At 48.5% G+C, this 16,437-nt stretch overlaps 1 protein-coding gene and 1 long non-coding RNA gene across 2 annotated transcripts in view; one reads left to right on the top strand and one right to left on the bottom strand.

Annotated features, from left to right (window-relative positions):
• The window catches only part of SKIC2 (SKI2 subunit of superkiller complex), a 45,493-nt gene extending 29,894 nt beyond the window's left edge, over positions 1-15,599 (top strand). Inside the window, exons 21-29 of the mRNA XM_082209252.1 lie at positions 1,622-1,759; positions 3,883-3,987; positions 5,628-5,790; positions 7,578-7,704; positions 9,743-9,953; positions 11,184-11,294; positions 12,163-12,381; positions 12,517-12,657; positions 15,280-15,599. Of these exons, the coding sequence (XP_082065378.1) occupies positions 1,622-1,759; positions 3,883-3,987; positions 5,628-5,790; positions 7,578-7,704; positions 9,743-9,953; positions 11,184-11,294; positions 12,163-12,381; positions 12,517-12,657; positions 15,280-15,480 (1,416 nt within the window). The 3' untranslated portion in view covers positions 15,481-15,599. The remainder of the gene's footprint in view (positions 1-1,621; positions 1,760-3,882; positions 3,988-5,627; positions 5,791-7,577; positions 7,705-9,742; positions 9,954-11,183; positions 11,295-12,162; positions 12,382-12,516; positions 12,658-15,279) is intronic.
• Positions 1-16,437, bottom strand: part of LOC309525532 — a 130,800-nt gene that overhangs the window by 86,215 nt on the left and 28,148 nt on the right. The window lies entirely within an intron of this gene.

The following is a 16,437-nucleotide window of genomic DNA, read 5'->3' as shown; positions in this document are numbered from 1 at the left end:
TCTTCAGATATTATTTTGACTATGGCAGACCAACACGGCTACCTATCTGTAACTAGAAATTTGAATGTTGTTTTTCCTGTTTGCCAGGTTATCTGCTTGCCTTTCCTGATTGTCTTTCCTGATAGTCTGTCACCCATTAAAATGCTGAAATAAAAAAATTCCTTCCAGTAGCACCTTAAAGACCAACTAAGTTAGTTCTTGGTATGAGCTTTCGTGTGCATGCACACTTCTTCAGATACACAGTGTGCATGCACACGAAAGCTCATACCAAGAACTAACTTAGTTGGTCTTTAAGGTGCTACTGGAAGGAATTTTTTTATTTTGACTATGGCAGACCAACACGGCTACCTATCTGTAATTAAAATGCTGATTACTCCTGAGACAATGGGAAGGCTCCCTGACCCTCCTCCCTCCTTGCAGGGAAAACATTTGGTCAGTTTGGGAATCAAAATGGTTCCAGGTCGGTCTTCCTGTGCTGATATATGTACGTGCTTGGTTGGTACACTTATGAACACTACCATATATTTAAGACCTCAAAATTCCTATCACAACACACACACACACACCCTACAGGTCCAAGGCTGTATGGGAGGAGCAAAGGAATAAGAGGGGAATTGTAGATCAGGGCTAGGAATTTATGCCTCCCCGGATGTTGCTGGACAACTCCCATAATTCCTGGACAGCTATCCTGGCTGATGGGAGGCTTGGGAGTCCAATAACGTTTGCAGGGCTGCAGGCTCCCCTTCCATGTTTGATGGAGGTCTGCATGCAAATATGTAAGAAGCCAGATAATAATAATAAATAATAATAAATTTTATTTATACCCTGCCCTCCCTGGCCAGAGCTAGGCTCAGGGCAGCTAACACCAATAAAATCACAGTTAAAACATAATAGGGGGGAAAGGGGGGGGAACCAATTTAAAATACAGGTTAAAATGCAATTTAAAATGCAGCCTCATTTTAAAGTAGCTGATAAATCAAGACCATAAGGGTCAGACCGAGTCGGGAACGTGGGGAAGAAACAGCTGAATGAAGATCAGCATGGTGTACACATGAGAATTTTATAAGTGGATCAGGCAATTACAGTGGTGCCCCGCAAGACGAATGCCTCGCAAGACGGAAAACCCACTAGACGAAAGGGTTTTCCGTTTTGGAGGTGCTTCGCAAAACGAATCTCCTATGGGCTTGCTTTGCACGACGAAAATGTCTTGCGAGTTCCTACGGGGCTTTTTTCCTTTCCCCCCTTTTTCCCAAGCCGCTAAGCCGCTTATCAGCTGATCCGCTAAGCCACTTATCAGCTGATCTGCTAAGCCGCTTAACAGCTGATCCGCTAAGCCGCTTATCAGCTAAGCCGCTAATGGGCTTGCTTCGCAAGACGAAAAAACCGCAAGACGAAGAGACTCGCGGAACGGATTCTTTTCGTCTTGCGAGGCCCCACTGTAGTCCATTTAGCCCAGTGTTGTCTGCCTGCTGCCAGGGAATGAAGCTAGAAGCATTCTGATTGCCAAGAACGCGTCCTCCGCTAACCTGCGGGTGCTGTCTGTCCAGGCTCCCTTATGTCTTGCGTCTGGGGCTTTCCCTCTTCACATCGCTCCACCTTCCCTGACCCCCTTCCCTCCTAGGTCCACGAACACAGGATTGCCCAACTGAGCTGCGTCTTGGCCAACATGGAAGCCTCAGATCTGTCGGGACAGCTTGGCGACTTAGAGGAGTATTATCACGTGGTCCGAGAGCTACAGGAGACCCGGGAACTCATACAGGTGCCGATTTCGGGGGGGGGGATCCGGGGAACGGTGGTGCAGAGCTCTGCCCTCTTGGAGAGTGGCCGTAGTTTTGGAGTTGACTGACCCGTGGGCTAGACAGTATCACCCAGTGCCTCTAGGTGGTGCTGTTGGTGCGTCTGCCCAAGGTAGAGTACTCAGGCTGCATGAGACGCTCTGGGATAGGATGGCTTGCTTCCTTCAATGAGAGGGATCAGCTGTGGGCATTCAGGCAGCCTCATGCCCTGGCTCTCCTTGGAACAGGAAGGGAAAGAAGAATGTCTTGGTGCTTCCCCACTTGGAGTTTTCAGGTCTCATCCGGGAGGAGAGACACTTGAGGATCAGGAGGTGTTGACAAGAGGGATAATCTCTTCCCCCTTTTTCCAGGGGGCACAAGCTTAAACCTGCGCACAAGGCTGTAGTGTGAGTGCTCACTGTGCCAGCCAGGCCCTTCTCAAGATACTGTCAGTATCTCAGCTCACAGTCAGAGGTAAACTGGCCTCCCCCGAGGCAATTGAGCTAGATACTTGTTTACCTTCCGTCTGCTACTCCCAGCAGGCTAGGTCGTAAACCGGCGATTCTCCTCATTAGACGTGAGGAGAACACACCCTCTGCTTCTCTCTCCTTTGCTTTCCCCCCCCAGGGAGGGGAAATGAGACAGACAGGAGTCCTATTTACATGTTTTATTCCTGTCATTCAGCAGTACATAGAAAACGTGACTGCACCCTTCAGACTCCATCAGAAGAGTCACCACTCCTCCCCTGTGCTTCCATCCGGTGCTCAGTACAGAGAATAGACTCCCCCTTTTTCCCACCAGTACAGTTGCAAACCACAACATCCTGTTTTGCATTCCAGCCATCTGGAGCTGGCTTTTGCATTGGTGCTTTTTCCCAACAGATACTCCATTCCATTTTCTCCCATCCACCCCAAAATGCCCACAGTCTGCCGGTATTCCATGGCTACAGAGCGTTCTTAGTCTCCATGGGGCTGTTTTGGGTCGTGTGGGTGTCCCGATGAAGGTTTGTTTGCTTGTTTTTACTCAAGTCCCTTTGTTCTTCAAACAAACCCGAAGCCTGATATAATTATATTTATTTATTTATTTATACATACATACATACATACATACATACATACGTATGTAAATACCCCGCCCATCTGGCTGGGTTTCCCCAGCCACTCTGGGTGGCTTCCATTGAATATTAAAAACAATACAGCATCAGACATTAAAAACTTTCCTAAACAGGGCCGCCTTCAGTTGTCTTTTAAAAGTAAAATAGTTGTTTATTGCCTTGACATCTGGTGGGAGGGCGTTCCACAGGGCGGGTGCCACTACCAAGAAGGCCCTCTGCCTGGTTCCCTGTAACCTCGCAGCGAGGGAACCGCCAGAAGGCCCTCAGCGCTGGACCTCAGTGTCTCCCTCTTTGGCATAAACAATGCCATGTAAGCAACGGCGCTTACACCTGGACATGGGGAGATAGAGAGAACAACCCGTGGGATCTTTGCCCCCTTTGCCAAAAGGGCCCAAACTAAAGAAGAATGGCAACTTAAGCTGATGGAATACGCCCAGCTTGCAGATTTAACGTATGGCATAAGAGAACAAGAAGAACGTATGTTGAAAGAAGATTGGCAAATATTTACTGAATATATGGGGGGAAATTGTGTACACTTGAAAATGATCGCAGCATGAAGGTAAATTCAACAGTGTAAATAAGTTTTGATGGCTGTAACAATGGTTTAGTTCATGTAAAGTATGCAGGGGTTTATCGTATGCAAAATGAATCACGGAAAGAGAAGGGAAGTCACTGATAATGTAAGGTTGTTTAAATGAGTATTTTAAATTGTAAAACAGAAAATCTAATTATATATGTGTGTGTGTGTGTGTGTGTGTGTGTGTATGGATTGCCTTCCTCTGACCTGGCTTATGTCTATAGGAAGGAGAAAGACTTTTTGGAGGAGGGAGGGGTTTGGATCCAGCATTTTTCCTGCTCCTCAAAGTTGTGGATACAGAACTGGCTACTTTGGAAGAAAACTTGGAAGCAGAGCACGAGATCTTTCTGTTTTAGAATTCCAGTTAAGTGTGCTGTTTGCGTGTGTCCCATCCTCTAGCTGTTTCTCACTTTCAGAGGCGAGTCATGGAGTCAATGAACGGACTGAAGGCCCTTTCCGTGGGACGGGTGATTGTGGTGAAAAACCAAGAGCACCGAAATGCCTTGGGGGTGATCTTGCAGGTAAGTGGGGGAGTTTCTCCAGTGCCATGTGCCAAAGAACCCCAAATTCAGTGCTCACAGGTGTAGATTGATTTACCGCTTGATTGTAAAAAGCAAAGCAAAAACCCACCTCTAAGCTTTTTACAAGAAGAAAGATAAATAAGACATGCTCTTGTGTCTTGGTTGGTTGGTTGGTTTTGCTCATGGATAGATTTGGGCTTGGAAAAGTCAAGAATCTGAAGATGATATGTAGGGCATTGAGACTCATGACTGAGTCTTGTTCAGTCACTGCACCCAAAAATCCAAACTTTTAACCCTGGCATGTAAATTGTCTCCCTAAGCATGAGGACTAGATTCTGGGTTTTCCATACAGAAGCTGTTCTCTATGGCTGAAGCAACTTATTCTCTTTCTCTCAAATACACACACACACACACACACACACACATATACACACACACACACACACACACACACACACATACGTATATATAGAGAGAGAGAGTTAGGAAGACTAACAGACCACTTAATCATAAAACTCTCTAAGAAGTTCAAACGTAAGAAAATTGTTGATAAAATGCTGCTAAAATCCCCCAAACTGTTCAGAAAAGTATATGCAAGACAAAATCAACAAAACCTTTAAATCATAGACTAAATTATATGTCTGTGTAGGCTTGCTGTAATAATAATTTTTTAAAAGCCTTCAGCAGGTATCTAAACAACACAGTGCCTACAAATGGCTTGACAAATTCACTAAGGCAGGATCTTTCTTTAACATAGAAGAGGAAGGAAGCAACACTGAGCTATTTAGACGGGGGGGGGGGGTTGGAATTTGCAGTTGGGTACTCAATGTTAGCTGGTATTAGGAGGAGCCCAAATGTCACAAAATTGTGAGCAAGTTCTCCATAACTCTTCCAGCGGGGTGGTAAGCAGAATTTGGAGGTGAGGCGGATAGAAAGCTGGTTTCATGCTGGTCGGTCTGCATTTAATCAGCATTGTGGTAGAATAAAAGAAGATGAGACTACAGTGGTATACCTCAGGTTACAGACGCTTCAGGTTACAGGCTCCGCTAACCCAGAAATAGTACCTCGGGTTAAGAACTTTACCTCAGGATGAGAACACAAATCGTGCAGCGGCGGCGCAGCGGCAGCAGGAGGCCCCATTAGCTAAAGTGGTGCTTCAGGTTAAGAACAATTTCAGGTTAAGAACGGACCTCCAGAACGAATTAAGTTCTTAACCCGAGGTACCACTGTATAGGGATGAGGAATCAGGGTTGAGCCAGTGTGGTGTAGTGGTTAAGAGCGGTAGTCTCGTAATCTGGGGAACCGGGTTCGATTCCCTGCTCCTCCAGATGCAGTTGCTGGGTGACCTTGGGCCAGTCACACTTCTCTGAAGTCTCTCAGCCCCACTCACCTCACAGAGTGTTTGTTGTGGGGGAGGAAGGGAAAGGAGGATGTTAGCCGCTTTGAGACTCCTTCGAGTAGTGATAAAGCTGGATATCAAATCCAAACTCTTCTTCAAACTCTTCTCTGTCTCTGGCCCACTTTTGCCAAGGGATGCACAACCTCAACTGTGGATGGTTGTTTAGGCTGGAGGCCGCGCGAGGAAAAGGTAGCCTGTTTACTCCCCTTTGCAAATCACGTTCCCGGGCTCTTGACTTCAGGTTTCCTCTGATGCGGCCAACCGAGCCTTCAGCACTTTGGTGATGTGCGAGAAAAAGCTGTCAGAGGAGGACGCGGCTGCTTGCAAGGAGGCCGCTCTCCCTTCCCCTCCAGAGGTGCCTCTTCCTGATGACTTTCTTCACACCAAGCTCTTCCTTCCAGAGGGTAAGGCGAAATAGGGGTTGATTTGGGGGAAACAAGGTTTGTGGTTTTATATTACGGGGCTGGGTTATGAAGGCGCCCTAAAGACGTTAAAGCAAAGATTATGGGATAATGCACACAGTGACTTGCGATCTCGATCACACGCAGTCTGTAGTCCGCTGGCAGTAGGAGTACAATATGGGCATGTCTTTAAGTTAACATCTTACATTAAAAACCAGACAGTACCAAATTATCGAAGGCTTTTCACCAAAGCCAGACTAAACGTCTTCTGCAGTGTTGGATGGCAGGTTGAGAGGAGTTCCCTACCAGGACAGACTTTGCTCGTGTGCTCAAGATATCGATTCCATAAAACATATTTTGTTGCACTGTGCAAAATATGAGCAAGCCAGGGCTGAACTGCTATTACCCTTCTGGTACCTTTCCCGGGAAAATCAGAGGCTCACTATGTCAGGTTCCTATTGGAAGACCGGACAAATGCTAGAACTGCAAATGCAGTGGCCAAGTTTTTATCGGTGGTTGCAAGAACCAATGACCCCTATGTTCTGAACGAAATGCTTGTTTAACCTGGAGGTAGGCTGTTTGAATTGTGTATTGCTTTGTAACGATTTGTTGGGTCTCTGGACCGTAATAAAGGTTGATGATGATGATGATATTACGGGGCAAATTCTGCATCTTCTTTTTTTACTAGAACCCTGAGGTCCGCCAGCAAGACCCCGGTTCCAAAGTAGTCGTTCGGGACAGGGAATCCTCTTGGGATTAAGGAATGGGCTTCCTCTGAGCACATGCTTGGCCCAGGAGTTTGTCTTCAGTACCAGAACTAAATTTGCAGCTGTTTCACACACAAGATCGCTCCTGGCCTTCCCCTTACCCATAGCAGATTTCTTCATCTCAGCAGCCTAACTTACAAGGAAGGGAAAACCTTTTGTTGTCGCTGCTAAAAAAAAAAAAGATAACACAGAGGGAGTTGTAAATCCTTGCTGATCTACTGCAAGTTTCCCAGACTAGATCCTGATCTCCCTTTTGCTGACCTTTAAATAAGAGGGGTGGAAGTCAAGCATCATTTTTGCCTGTTGTGAACAGATCTGCTTGCATTCCCACATGGAACTCAAAGTGAGATGAATGAATGAATGAATTTTATTATTTCGGTCACAGACCAGTTCCAGCCCACATACAATATCAAGGAAGTCATAAAACAGCATAGGGATACATTTGAATTTGCAATTAGGTATAACAGGGACATTACAGATATAGCAACAGTTAAAAAATATATAAATTAAAACTTAGTCACTAACATATAACCTAAAATTATCATTTAAAACCTTAATCATTATGATAGCACAGCTTGTTCCCCTAAGTTTTATGGCAATTGCACAGAATTTGGCTACCCTTAACGTGAACTCAGGGTCCTTGTCCTCTACCAGGGATTTTAGACATTGAAGTTCGGATTCATTTGGAGATTTTTGCATAGCAGGGGTAATAAATACCGAGCGTGAGATAACATTCCAAGTTGTGTGTGCACATTAAGCGTTCCAAATAACTCTTTTCAAACTAGCGGGAGAAAAGCAGGAGGGCTTGATAGGAGGAGACAGCCTTTTTCAAATGACACTGGCAATAATTTAGTTCAAGAGAACCAGAAACTTGTTTTTTTAAAAGAAGTTGGCTGAGACATAAGCAATGCATCTAGGAATCCAGAATTGTGCAAATGGTTGATTTTGGCCCTGTGTTCTGGGTTGGGACAGCCGATGGAGGCTTGCAATATATGTATGTATATATTTCTCCACCCCACGTAGGCCCTTGCGGACATACTATAAAGAAACTGGGCCCATCAGACATTTTCAGTATCACAAACAAAACTCTGCGGGTCAATGCTGAGCGCATCCTGGAAGATTTCAAGAAGCGCCAGATGCCCAGGTTCAGGTGAGACAGGAGCCCGGCCAGCAGGTGAGGAGGGTGGGAGCTGGAGGTCAGCAACACCTGGATGGCCGCAGGTTCCCCATCCCTTGTGTCTAAGGTGATAATGCTCAGTGTTGGAGGGTGGCAGAGAGCGAGTCCTCGCAGCTGTAGCAGAACTGCGCAAAGTACTTTGGGTGGGTGCAGGGGACAGAAATAGGAGAGCTTGCTGTTCTCCAGGAAGCTTCTCGTGTTTCCTCGTCTTCCCCTGCCCACCCTCCTCCCACACTTCCAAATCTCATGATCTGGCCTCAAAAGAAGAGGCAGAGACATCTATCCCTCCACAGCCTGTGTTTTGAGTCTGGATGTCAGAAGCTTTGGCCCAGCCCTCTGCATTCTAGCCCTACAAGGACAAAGTGTTCCTTACACATAACAGTGCCTTTAAACAAAACAAAAAAAATGCATTTTTGTGGTTGTTTTTTTTTAAAAGAGCACGTTTTATTCCTTTTTGCATATGATATTATTATTTTATGATTTTCAATTTTTATACACTTACAATCATTTTAACATTTCAAAACTCGACTTCTTTCCCCCTCTTTCTGCGGTTCCTTAAGTTTATTTTTTATATTTTCTGCATACAGTGGTACGTTGGTTCTCAAACTTAATCCATTCTGGGAGTCCGTTTGACTCCCAAAACTGTTTGAAAACCAAAGCCCAGCTTCCAGTTGGCTTCAGGAGCTTCTTGCAGCCAATCGGAAGACGCGTAAGTCGCGTCGGACGTTCGGCTTCTGAAAAACGATCACAAAGCGGAACACTCAGTTCTGGGTTTGCGGCATTCGGGAGCACATTTGTTTGGGAGCCAAGCCATTCGGGAACCAAGGTGCCACTGTGTCCCAAATTAACTTAATTTACTCATTTATTCACCTGCTTTAAATACATACTCTTATAAAAACTGCAGGTTAATTTTTTCGCATACGATAAACACGAGACAGCAAAAATACCAGCTGGCCTGTCATTTCTTGGAAAGTTTGTGCTTTTACGTATTGTATTTTTATGATGTGTAAGCTGCCCTGAGATCTTCAGCTAAAAGGGCAGTAGTGTATGCAGATTTAATTTATTGATTGATTACAGGTAATGGCAGCTATGGCAGCCCTCATACTGCCGCTCACAGGACAGGGGACTTATAAGCCCATGTTAGTGGTTCATGCTCAGGTTTTATTTTGATGTATATTGGGGAGGGGGAAGGAGGAGCAAACTGGACGTTTGTGGGGAGGCCCTTTGACCACAAGAGCTCCAGAGACACTCGGTGGGTTTAGTGTTCGTTGCAGCAAGGAGAGATCAGGCAGAATAAGATGTTCCATGCCTTCTTCTCTCTCTCCCTCTTTTGTTGGAATAACGGAGATGACAGGAGGTTGGATGCAGATGAGCTGTGGAGAAGCACACTGGCAAGCATGCTCCAAACAAGCTGCCGGCTAGCTCTGTAGAGGCTCCTTTTATTAGCAGATGTCAACAATTGGAAACCGTAGTGAAACCACCCAGAACTTTACGTATTTCCATCTAAGCACATTTCCAGCATTAGCAAATACACGTGTCAGCAGGTGTTTCCCTAAAATGTTCCCCCTCAATACAGTGGTACCTCGGGTTACATACGCTTCAGGTTACATACGCTTCAGGTTACAGACTCCGCTAACCCAGAAATAGTACCTCAGGTTAAGAACTTTGCTTCAGGATGAGAACAGAAATCGTGCTCCGGCGGCACGGCGGCAGCGGGAGGCCCCATTAGCTAAAGTGGAGCTTCAGGTTAAGAACAGTTTCAGGTTAAGAACGGACCTCCGGAACGAATTAAGTACTTAACCCGAGGTACCACTGTACTTGATTCCGTCTGTGTTCCCGGTCATGCTCCAACCAAGCGATAGGTCTAACAAAAAAATTGTGAGAGGACAAAAGGTCAGGGAGAAAACCCTGTTTTTTTAGGCGTAACGCTCCTTGACACACGGTTGCATGTCTGGTGCGAGGTTTGCCTTCTCAAAGCGGAGCGTCACCTCCACACTCTCTCTCCCTGCAGGAACGATCCGCCTGGGCCGTCAGCTGCCACCGCCACCCAGGAGCTGCTGCGCTTGGCGGAGGGCTCCCCCGAGGGCCTCCCCCTCTTGGATCCTGTGAACGACCTTCAGCTGAAGGACCTGGAGGTGGTGGAAGGGGTGGTGAAGGCACGTCGCCTGGAGGAGGCGCTGCTGGGGTTCCAGTGCGTGCACAGCCCCTGCTTCCACACGGAGGTCAGTCGCGGAGTCGGGGCAGGAGCGGGAACCAATGGAGCAGGGCTGGGATGGCAGGAAGGCAGAGGTAAAGGTGGCCACTGACACCTTTCCCCAGTCCCCAAGGATGCCGTGTTACATGTGGGTGGAGGGAAGTACTGGGCTGTGGGGGAGGGAGGTGAAGGGATTAATTTAAATTGTTAAAGATTGGTATAGGATTTAAGAGATTCAAATAAGGAAAGCAGAAAGCAGCAAGAAATATCAAGTATCGGAGACATAGCTGTCAACTTTTCCCTTTTCTTGCAAGGAATCCTATTCGGAATAAGGGAATTTCCCTTTAAATAATTTCCCTTTTTCATTTTCAGTGTAAACGAAAACATGAGACTTATGGTTTATGTAAACGAAAACATGAGACTTTGGAGTTGTTTGCTTTAAAGAATGTATATTATGTGAATAAAATAATACAGTGGTACCTCGGGTTACATACGCTTCAGGTTACAGATTCCACTAACCCAGAAATAGTACCTCGAGTTAAGAACTTTGCTTCAGGATGAGAACAGAAATCATGCTCCGGCGGCGCGGCGTGGCAGCAGCAGGAGGCCCCATTAGCTAAAGTGGAGCTTCAGGTTAAGAACAGTTTCAGGTTAAGAACAGACCTCCGGAACAAATTAAGTACCTTACTTAACCTGAGGTACCACTATAAAAGATTTCAAAATGGGGGGGGGGGAGAGCACCTCAACCCCAGTTCAACTTGCATAATTTTTGCAATTCCCAGGAATACCTCAGTTGGTAGAACATGAGACTCTTGATCTCAGGGTTGTGGGTTCGAGCCCCACGTTGGGCAAAAGATTCCTGCATTGCAGGGAGTCAGGCTAGATGACCCTCGGGGTCTCTTCCAACTGTGATTCTTAAGCTACAGAACATGGGAGAGTGGGCGGAGCCCAGTGTGGTTTTCTTTCTTTTTTAAAAAAAGAATTGCCGCAGACAAGCGCAGCGCTGCACACATGGCTTTGGAGCTCTTTTTATCTGCCCACATCCAGAGGCAGCGAAGAAACGGAGGTGGGGAGGATGCTTGGACTTCTAAGTGCGGCAAGACTACACCTCCCAGCCCATCTGAGTGTTGGCTATGTCAGCAGGGGGCTGATGGGAATTGGAGTCCCAGCGGCAGCAATGCATGTGCCATAAGTTCCCTTTCCCAGCATTAGATGAGGCTTGATCTCCTCTCTCTCTCTGTTTCCTCTTCCCTTCTAGTTTGTGCGATTCAGGGAGCGCCAGCAGGTGTTGGAGGAGCTGGAACAGCTGCGCTTCCTGCTCTCTGACCAGTCCCTCCTGCTGCTGCCCGAGTATCACCAGCGAGTCCAGGTAAGAGCTTCTCCCTCCCGGAGCCTCCCAAAAGGATACAGTACGATAATCTTTATTGTCATTGTCCCATACAGAACAACGAAATTGAAAAGAAAAAAAAGTCTACATAAGACATTCAAAACCAACAAGCCTGCTATCCCAGCCATCCCAACCTGGTTAGCCCCCTAAAAACTCTTGATACCCCGCTTTTAAAATACAATATACTCCTATAGAGACTCCTTAAAGGTAAAGGGACCCATGACCATTAGGTCCAGCTGTGGCCAACTCTCGGGTTGCGGCACTCATCTCGCTTTATTGGCCAAGGGAGCCGGTGTACAACTTCCCGGTCAAGCTGCTTCTGGTGAACCGGAGCAGCACATGGAAACGCCGTTTACCTTCCCGCCGGAGTGGTACCTATTTATCTACTTGCACTTTGAGGTGCTTTCAAACTGCTAGTTTGGCAGGAGAAGGGGTCGAGCAACGGGAGCTCACCCTGTCACAGGGATTCGAACCGCTGACCTTCTGATCGGCAAGTCCTAGGCTCTGTGGTTTAACCCACAGCGCCACTCCTTACACAGCGTTTAAAACCAAAATTGCATTTGGATAGAAACTGTTTCTCAGGCGGCTAGTCCTGGTCTTTATAACCCTGTGCCTTCTTCCAGAAGGCAGAAGCTGAAAGAGATCATTTCCGGGGCGCGCACTATCCTGCGCTATCTCTGCAGCTTTCTTATAGCACCTGGAAGCATAGATTTGATCCAAGGACTTCCACCAGTGACTCAGAGATGCCCCCGGTTGTGTTCAAAATAGATGGGGGGGGTGTCTGCCCCACCCTATGCTGCTGTTTCCTCCTTCCCCCCTCGGTCACCTTGTGCCCCCACTGCCCCCCCAGGTCCTGCGCTCCCTGGGCTACATCAACGAAGGCGGTGCCGTGGAGCTGAAAGGCAGTGTGGCCCGCCAGATCAGCAACCACGAGCTGCTGCTCACCCAGCTGCTGCTGGACAACGCCCTGACGGACCTGCGGCCCGAGGAGATCGTGGCCTTGCTCAGCTGCACCGTCTGCCAAGTCCGCACCAGGGTGGAGCCCCAGCTGCCCTCCGTCCTGCAAAAGGTGAGCCGGGGGGGAGGGGCAGCGGGGAGGAGAAGCCGGAGCCCCATAGAGCCAGCCAGAGGCGTGGACGTAAATGTGGGGGCCTGGCAGCAGCTCCCAGAGTCCGGCTCTCATGACCCACACTTCCCCCTACAGGGCATAGAGCACATCCGGTCGGTGGCCGAGGAGATCGCCCTTCTGCAGCGCAAGTGCGGCCTCCAGGAGTCAGTGGAGGACTTTGTGGAGCAGTACAAATTTGGGCTGGTGGAGGTGGTCTACGAATGGGCCCGCGGCATGGTAAGGCGTCAGCCTCTGTCCCCAACCACCTGAGAGCACCTGGCAGGGGTTTGAGGCAAAGTTAATATTAATGCAGGGCAAGAGGAGGGAGCCTGTGGCCAGAGGAGGTGGCTGGGGTGGTTTTATTAATTGGATTTTATTTAAATTCATGAATAGTCTTCCATGTGAGTCTTAGTGCGATTTAAAAATACAATGGTACCTTGGTGGTTGAATGCCTTTGTTGTCGAACAAGTCGGCTCCCAAACACCGCAAACCTGGAAGTGAGCGTTCCGGTTTGCAAACGTTTTTTGGAAGCTGAACATTCGACACTGCTTCCGTGGCTTCTGATTGAGGTTCAGGAAGCTCCTGCAGCCAATCGGAAGCTGCGCCTTGGTTCTTGAATGGAATCCCGGAACGGATTAAGTTGGAGGACTTCCAGTTACTCTCACTGTACTTTGTCTATCCATTACTTTATACCACACAGTTACACATTTCTTATATAATTTATTTTTACCTCCCTACAAACTTATAGTTAGACAATACAGGGATCAGTCTAATTCTGCCAAGATGTTTCCTTTTATTCCATAGGTTTCTAAATATTCTTTAAAGATTCTCCAATCCTTACAGACTTTTTGTTTTGGTTGGCCAAACTAAAGAGCTTTGCCAGCATCAACAGACTACAACCAAGGCAGAGACCATTTCACCCAGCTATAAGATTATGGCTCCCAGCATGCTTGACCATTGGCCATGCTGGCTGTGGCTGATGGGAGTTGTAGTCCAACAAACCTTCGGAGGCCTACAGGGTTCGCCAGCCCTTACAGATGCATTTATTGCTGTTGCTGTTTATTATATTTATTACCCGCCCTTCACCAGCAGGTCCGAGGGTGGGTTACGGCAACTAAAAATTCAGAGAGTTTTTTAAAAATATATAATCACAAGGATTGGGTGAACCCTGAATGCCGACATGGTGCCTGGGCCCTGGGAGGAGGGATGTTGCAAATACACTGGGAAGAACCTGCTGCTTCAGAAGACATAAAGTACAAATTCAGCCCTTGTTCCATCTGCTTCCCAGCGAAACACTTGAACCTGGAGGCGGGAAGCAGCATCCCTCCCGTAGCTCAGTGCTTTGCATGCAGAACGTCCCCGGTACAATCCGCCATCTCTAGGTCAGGGCTGGAAGAAACCCCCTGTAATCCCAGGGAGCCACTGCTGATAGTCATAAGCTAGATCAGGGGTCTGCAAACTATGGCCCCCGGGCCGCCTGGGCCCTAAACCCAGCCTGCGCCACGAAGCTGGAACCTGCCGCAAAGCCGAGACGCTCGGTTATGGCGACAAGAGGGAGAGGCCGAGCAGCGGTGGCTCTGGCACCCAAACTCCACACCTGGTTTACCTCAGCAGCATTTGATTGGCAGAGACGTCCCCGCGCCGCGCTGAGGTAAACCAGGCGCACATTTGATTGGTAGAGCTGCCGCCACTCAGCCTCTTCCTCCCATCTCTGCTGCCGCCCTGGCGCTCCTGTGGGCCAGAGAGCGGAGCAGACGAGTTTGTTCTGCCTACACACGAAAAGCGGTGGTGGTGGTGGTGGCAGGCCCTGGGAAGGTAAGCGCAGCAGCTGGGGGGTGGGGAGGAGGACTACTTGCCCCCCCACCTCTTCTTCCAGCTCCCCCCACCCCCCGCACCACTTCTCCGGCCCGCCATGAGGTCTGAGGGACAGTGGACTGGCCTGCTGCTAAAAAAATTTGCCGACCCCTGAGTTATATGGTCTGACTCAGGGACGGAGGTAGCTGCCTTAGACTTAACTCCCCATGATGGGCTCCATGGCCTTCAAAGAATGATAGAGTGGAGAATGATAGAATGTGGAGGAATGTTGTGGACCACCACCCCTGCACTTCCCAGAGCAGAGGGAGACAGTATAGATTTAGAACAGCACTTGCAGAAGGTCGCAGTTCAGAGGCTGCAGAGGGGAGAAGCTGGGGGATATTGGGAGAGGAGCAGGAGGAAGCAGCAGCAGCACCAGGGGAGAGATAGCTGACAGACTCCGTGTCTTTGGAAAGCAGGCCTCTCCCAGGTCCCAGTGAGCGTTGAGAGTAGGAGAACAGAAAGCTCAGAGGCAGAAAGCACAGATCAGCCTGCGCAGGGATGACGTAGGATAAGAGAGACGGAGGGGGTGGGACTTTACTCGGAGCAACGCCATTATTGCAATGGAGAGCCACTTTTCCAAGCCTCTCTCTGTGAATATTGAATAAAGGACTTGGTAAGAACTCCTCCCGTTATCTACTTCTTGGCTGCCCACCGTGGGAGGGACCAGATTCCCTGAAGCCTTGACAATAGCCCATGGGTAGGCAAGCTAAGGCCCGGGGGCCAGATCCAGCCCAATCGCCTTCTAAATCTGGCCCGCAGATGGTCCAGGAATCAGCGTGTTTTTACATGACAGAATGTGTCGTTTTATTTAAAATGCACCTCTGGGTTATTTGTGGGGCATAGGAATTTGTTCATATATTTTTTTCAAAATCTAGTCCGGCCCCCCACAAGCTCTGAGGGACAGTGGACCGGCCCCCTGCCGAAAAAGTTTGCTGACCCCTGCAGTAGCCTAACCCCCTGCAAGGCAAGAGCCGCAACTTCCTTCCTTTGCTTCCTCGCCAGCCGTTTGCTGAGATCGCCCGCCTGACAGACGTGCAGGAAGGGATCATCGTCCGCTGCATCCAGCGCCTGGACGAGACCTGCCGAGAGATGCGCAACGCAGCCCGCGTCACCGGGGAGCCGACACTCCACGCCAAGATGGAGGCCGCCTCCAACATGATCAAGAGGGACATCGTCTTTGCTGCCAGCCTCTACACCCAGTGAGGGAGGGGGGGCACATTCGGCTCTTCCCACCCCCCTCAAAATGCACCTCTCTCTGTTCTAACGTCTGAAAAGTTGTAATGCGCCTTGCAGGTATACGCAATAAAATACAATTTTTTGCTTACTTAAGGGGAGTGGGTAATTTCCTTCTGACACATGCAAAGGGTGAGGCGGTGTTGGGTTAGGGTCTGTTGGCGACGGAGGCCCATCCAGAGGACAGGTGACTCTCAACTGGCACAGAGGCTGCATTCTGGGGATCGCTCCCAACAGAATATTTAAAACACGATCAAACATTAAATACTTCCCTAAACAGGGCTGCCTTCAGATGTCTTCTAAGTCAGTAGTAGTTTATTTCCTTGACATCCACAGGGCGGGTGCCACCACCGAGAAGACCCTCTGCCTGGTTCCCTGCAACCTATCTTCTTGCAGTGAGGGAACCGCCAGAAGGCCCTCGGCACTGGACCTCAGTGTCCGGGCTGAACGATGGGGGTGGAAACGCTCCTTCAGGTATACTGGGCCGAGGCCATTTAGGGCAGGCATAGGCAAACTCAGCCCTCCAGATGTTTTGGGACTACAACTCCCATCATCCCTAGCTAACAGGACCAGTGGTCAGGGATGATGGGAATTGTAGTCCCAAAACATCTGGAGGGCCGAGTATCCCTATGCCTGATTTAGGGATTTAAAAGTCAGCCTAAAGCCAAAATCACGTATAGTCAAAACACATTGGGTTCAAGGGTGGGTGGGATTGCCAAATTCTTTTATTCCAAACGCCCACCCCCTTCTATCTTTTTTGTTTGAAAAATTTGCCAAAGCTGAATGCACACAAGTTAAATGCGTGGAAGTTGCGAGTTTCCTGCTCTTCCTCTTAACAGAAGCAAGTGTTTCACTCTATCCTGCGCTACTCAGACCTTGTCTGGAGCCTCATTGGGTCCACTTAAAAAAGAAGGATGTGGACAAGTT

The sequence above is a fragment of the Podarcis vaucheri genome, assembly GCF_965113315.1.
Source record: "Podarcis vaucheri genome assembly, chromosome: 2".
Taxonomy (NCBI): Eukaryota; Metazoa; Chordata; class Lepidosauria; order Squamata; family Lacertidae; genus Podarcis; species Podarcis vaucheri.
This window is presented reverse-complemented; position numbering and strand designations above follow the sequence as displayed.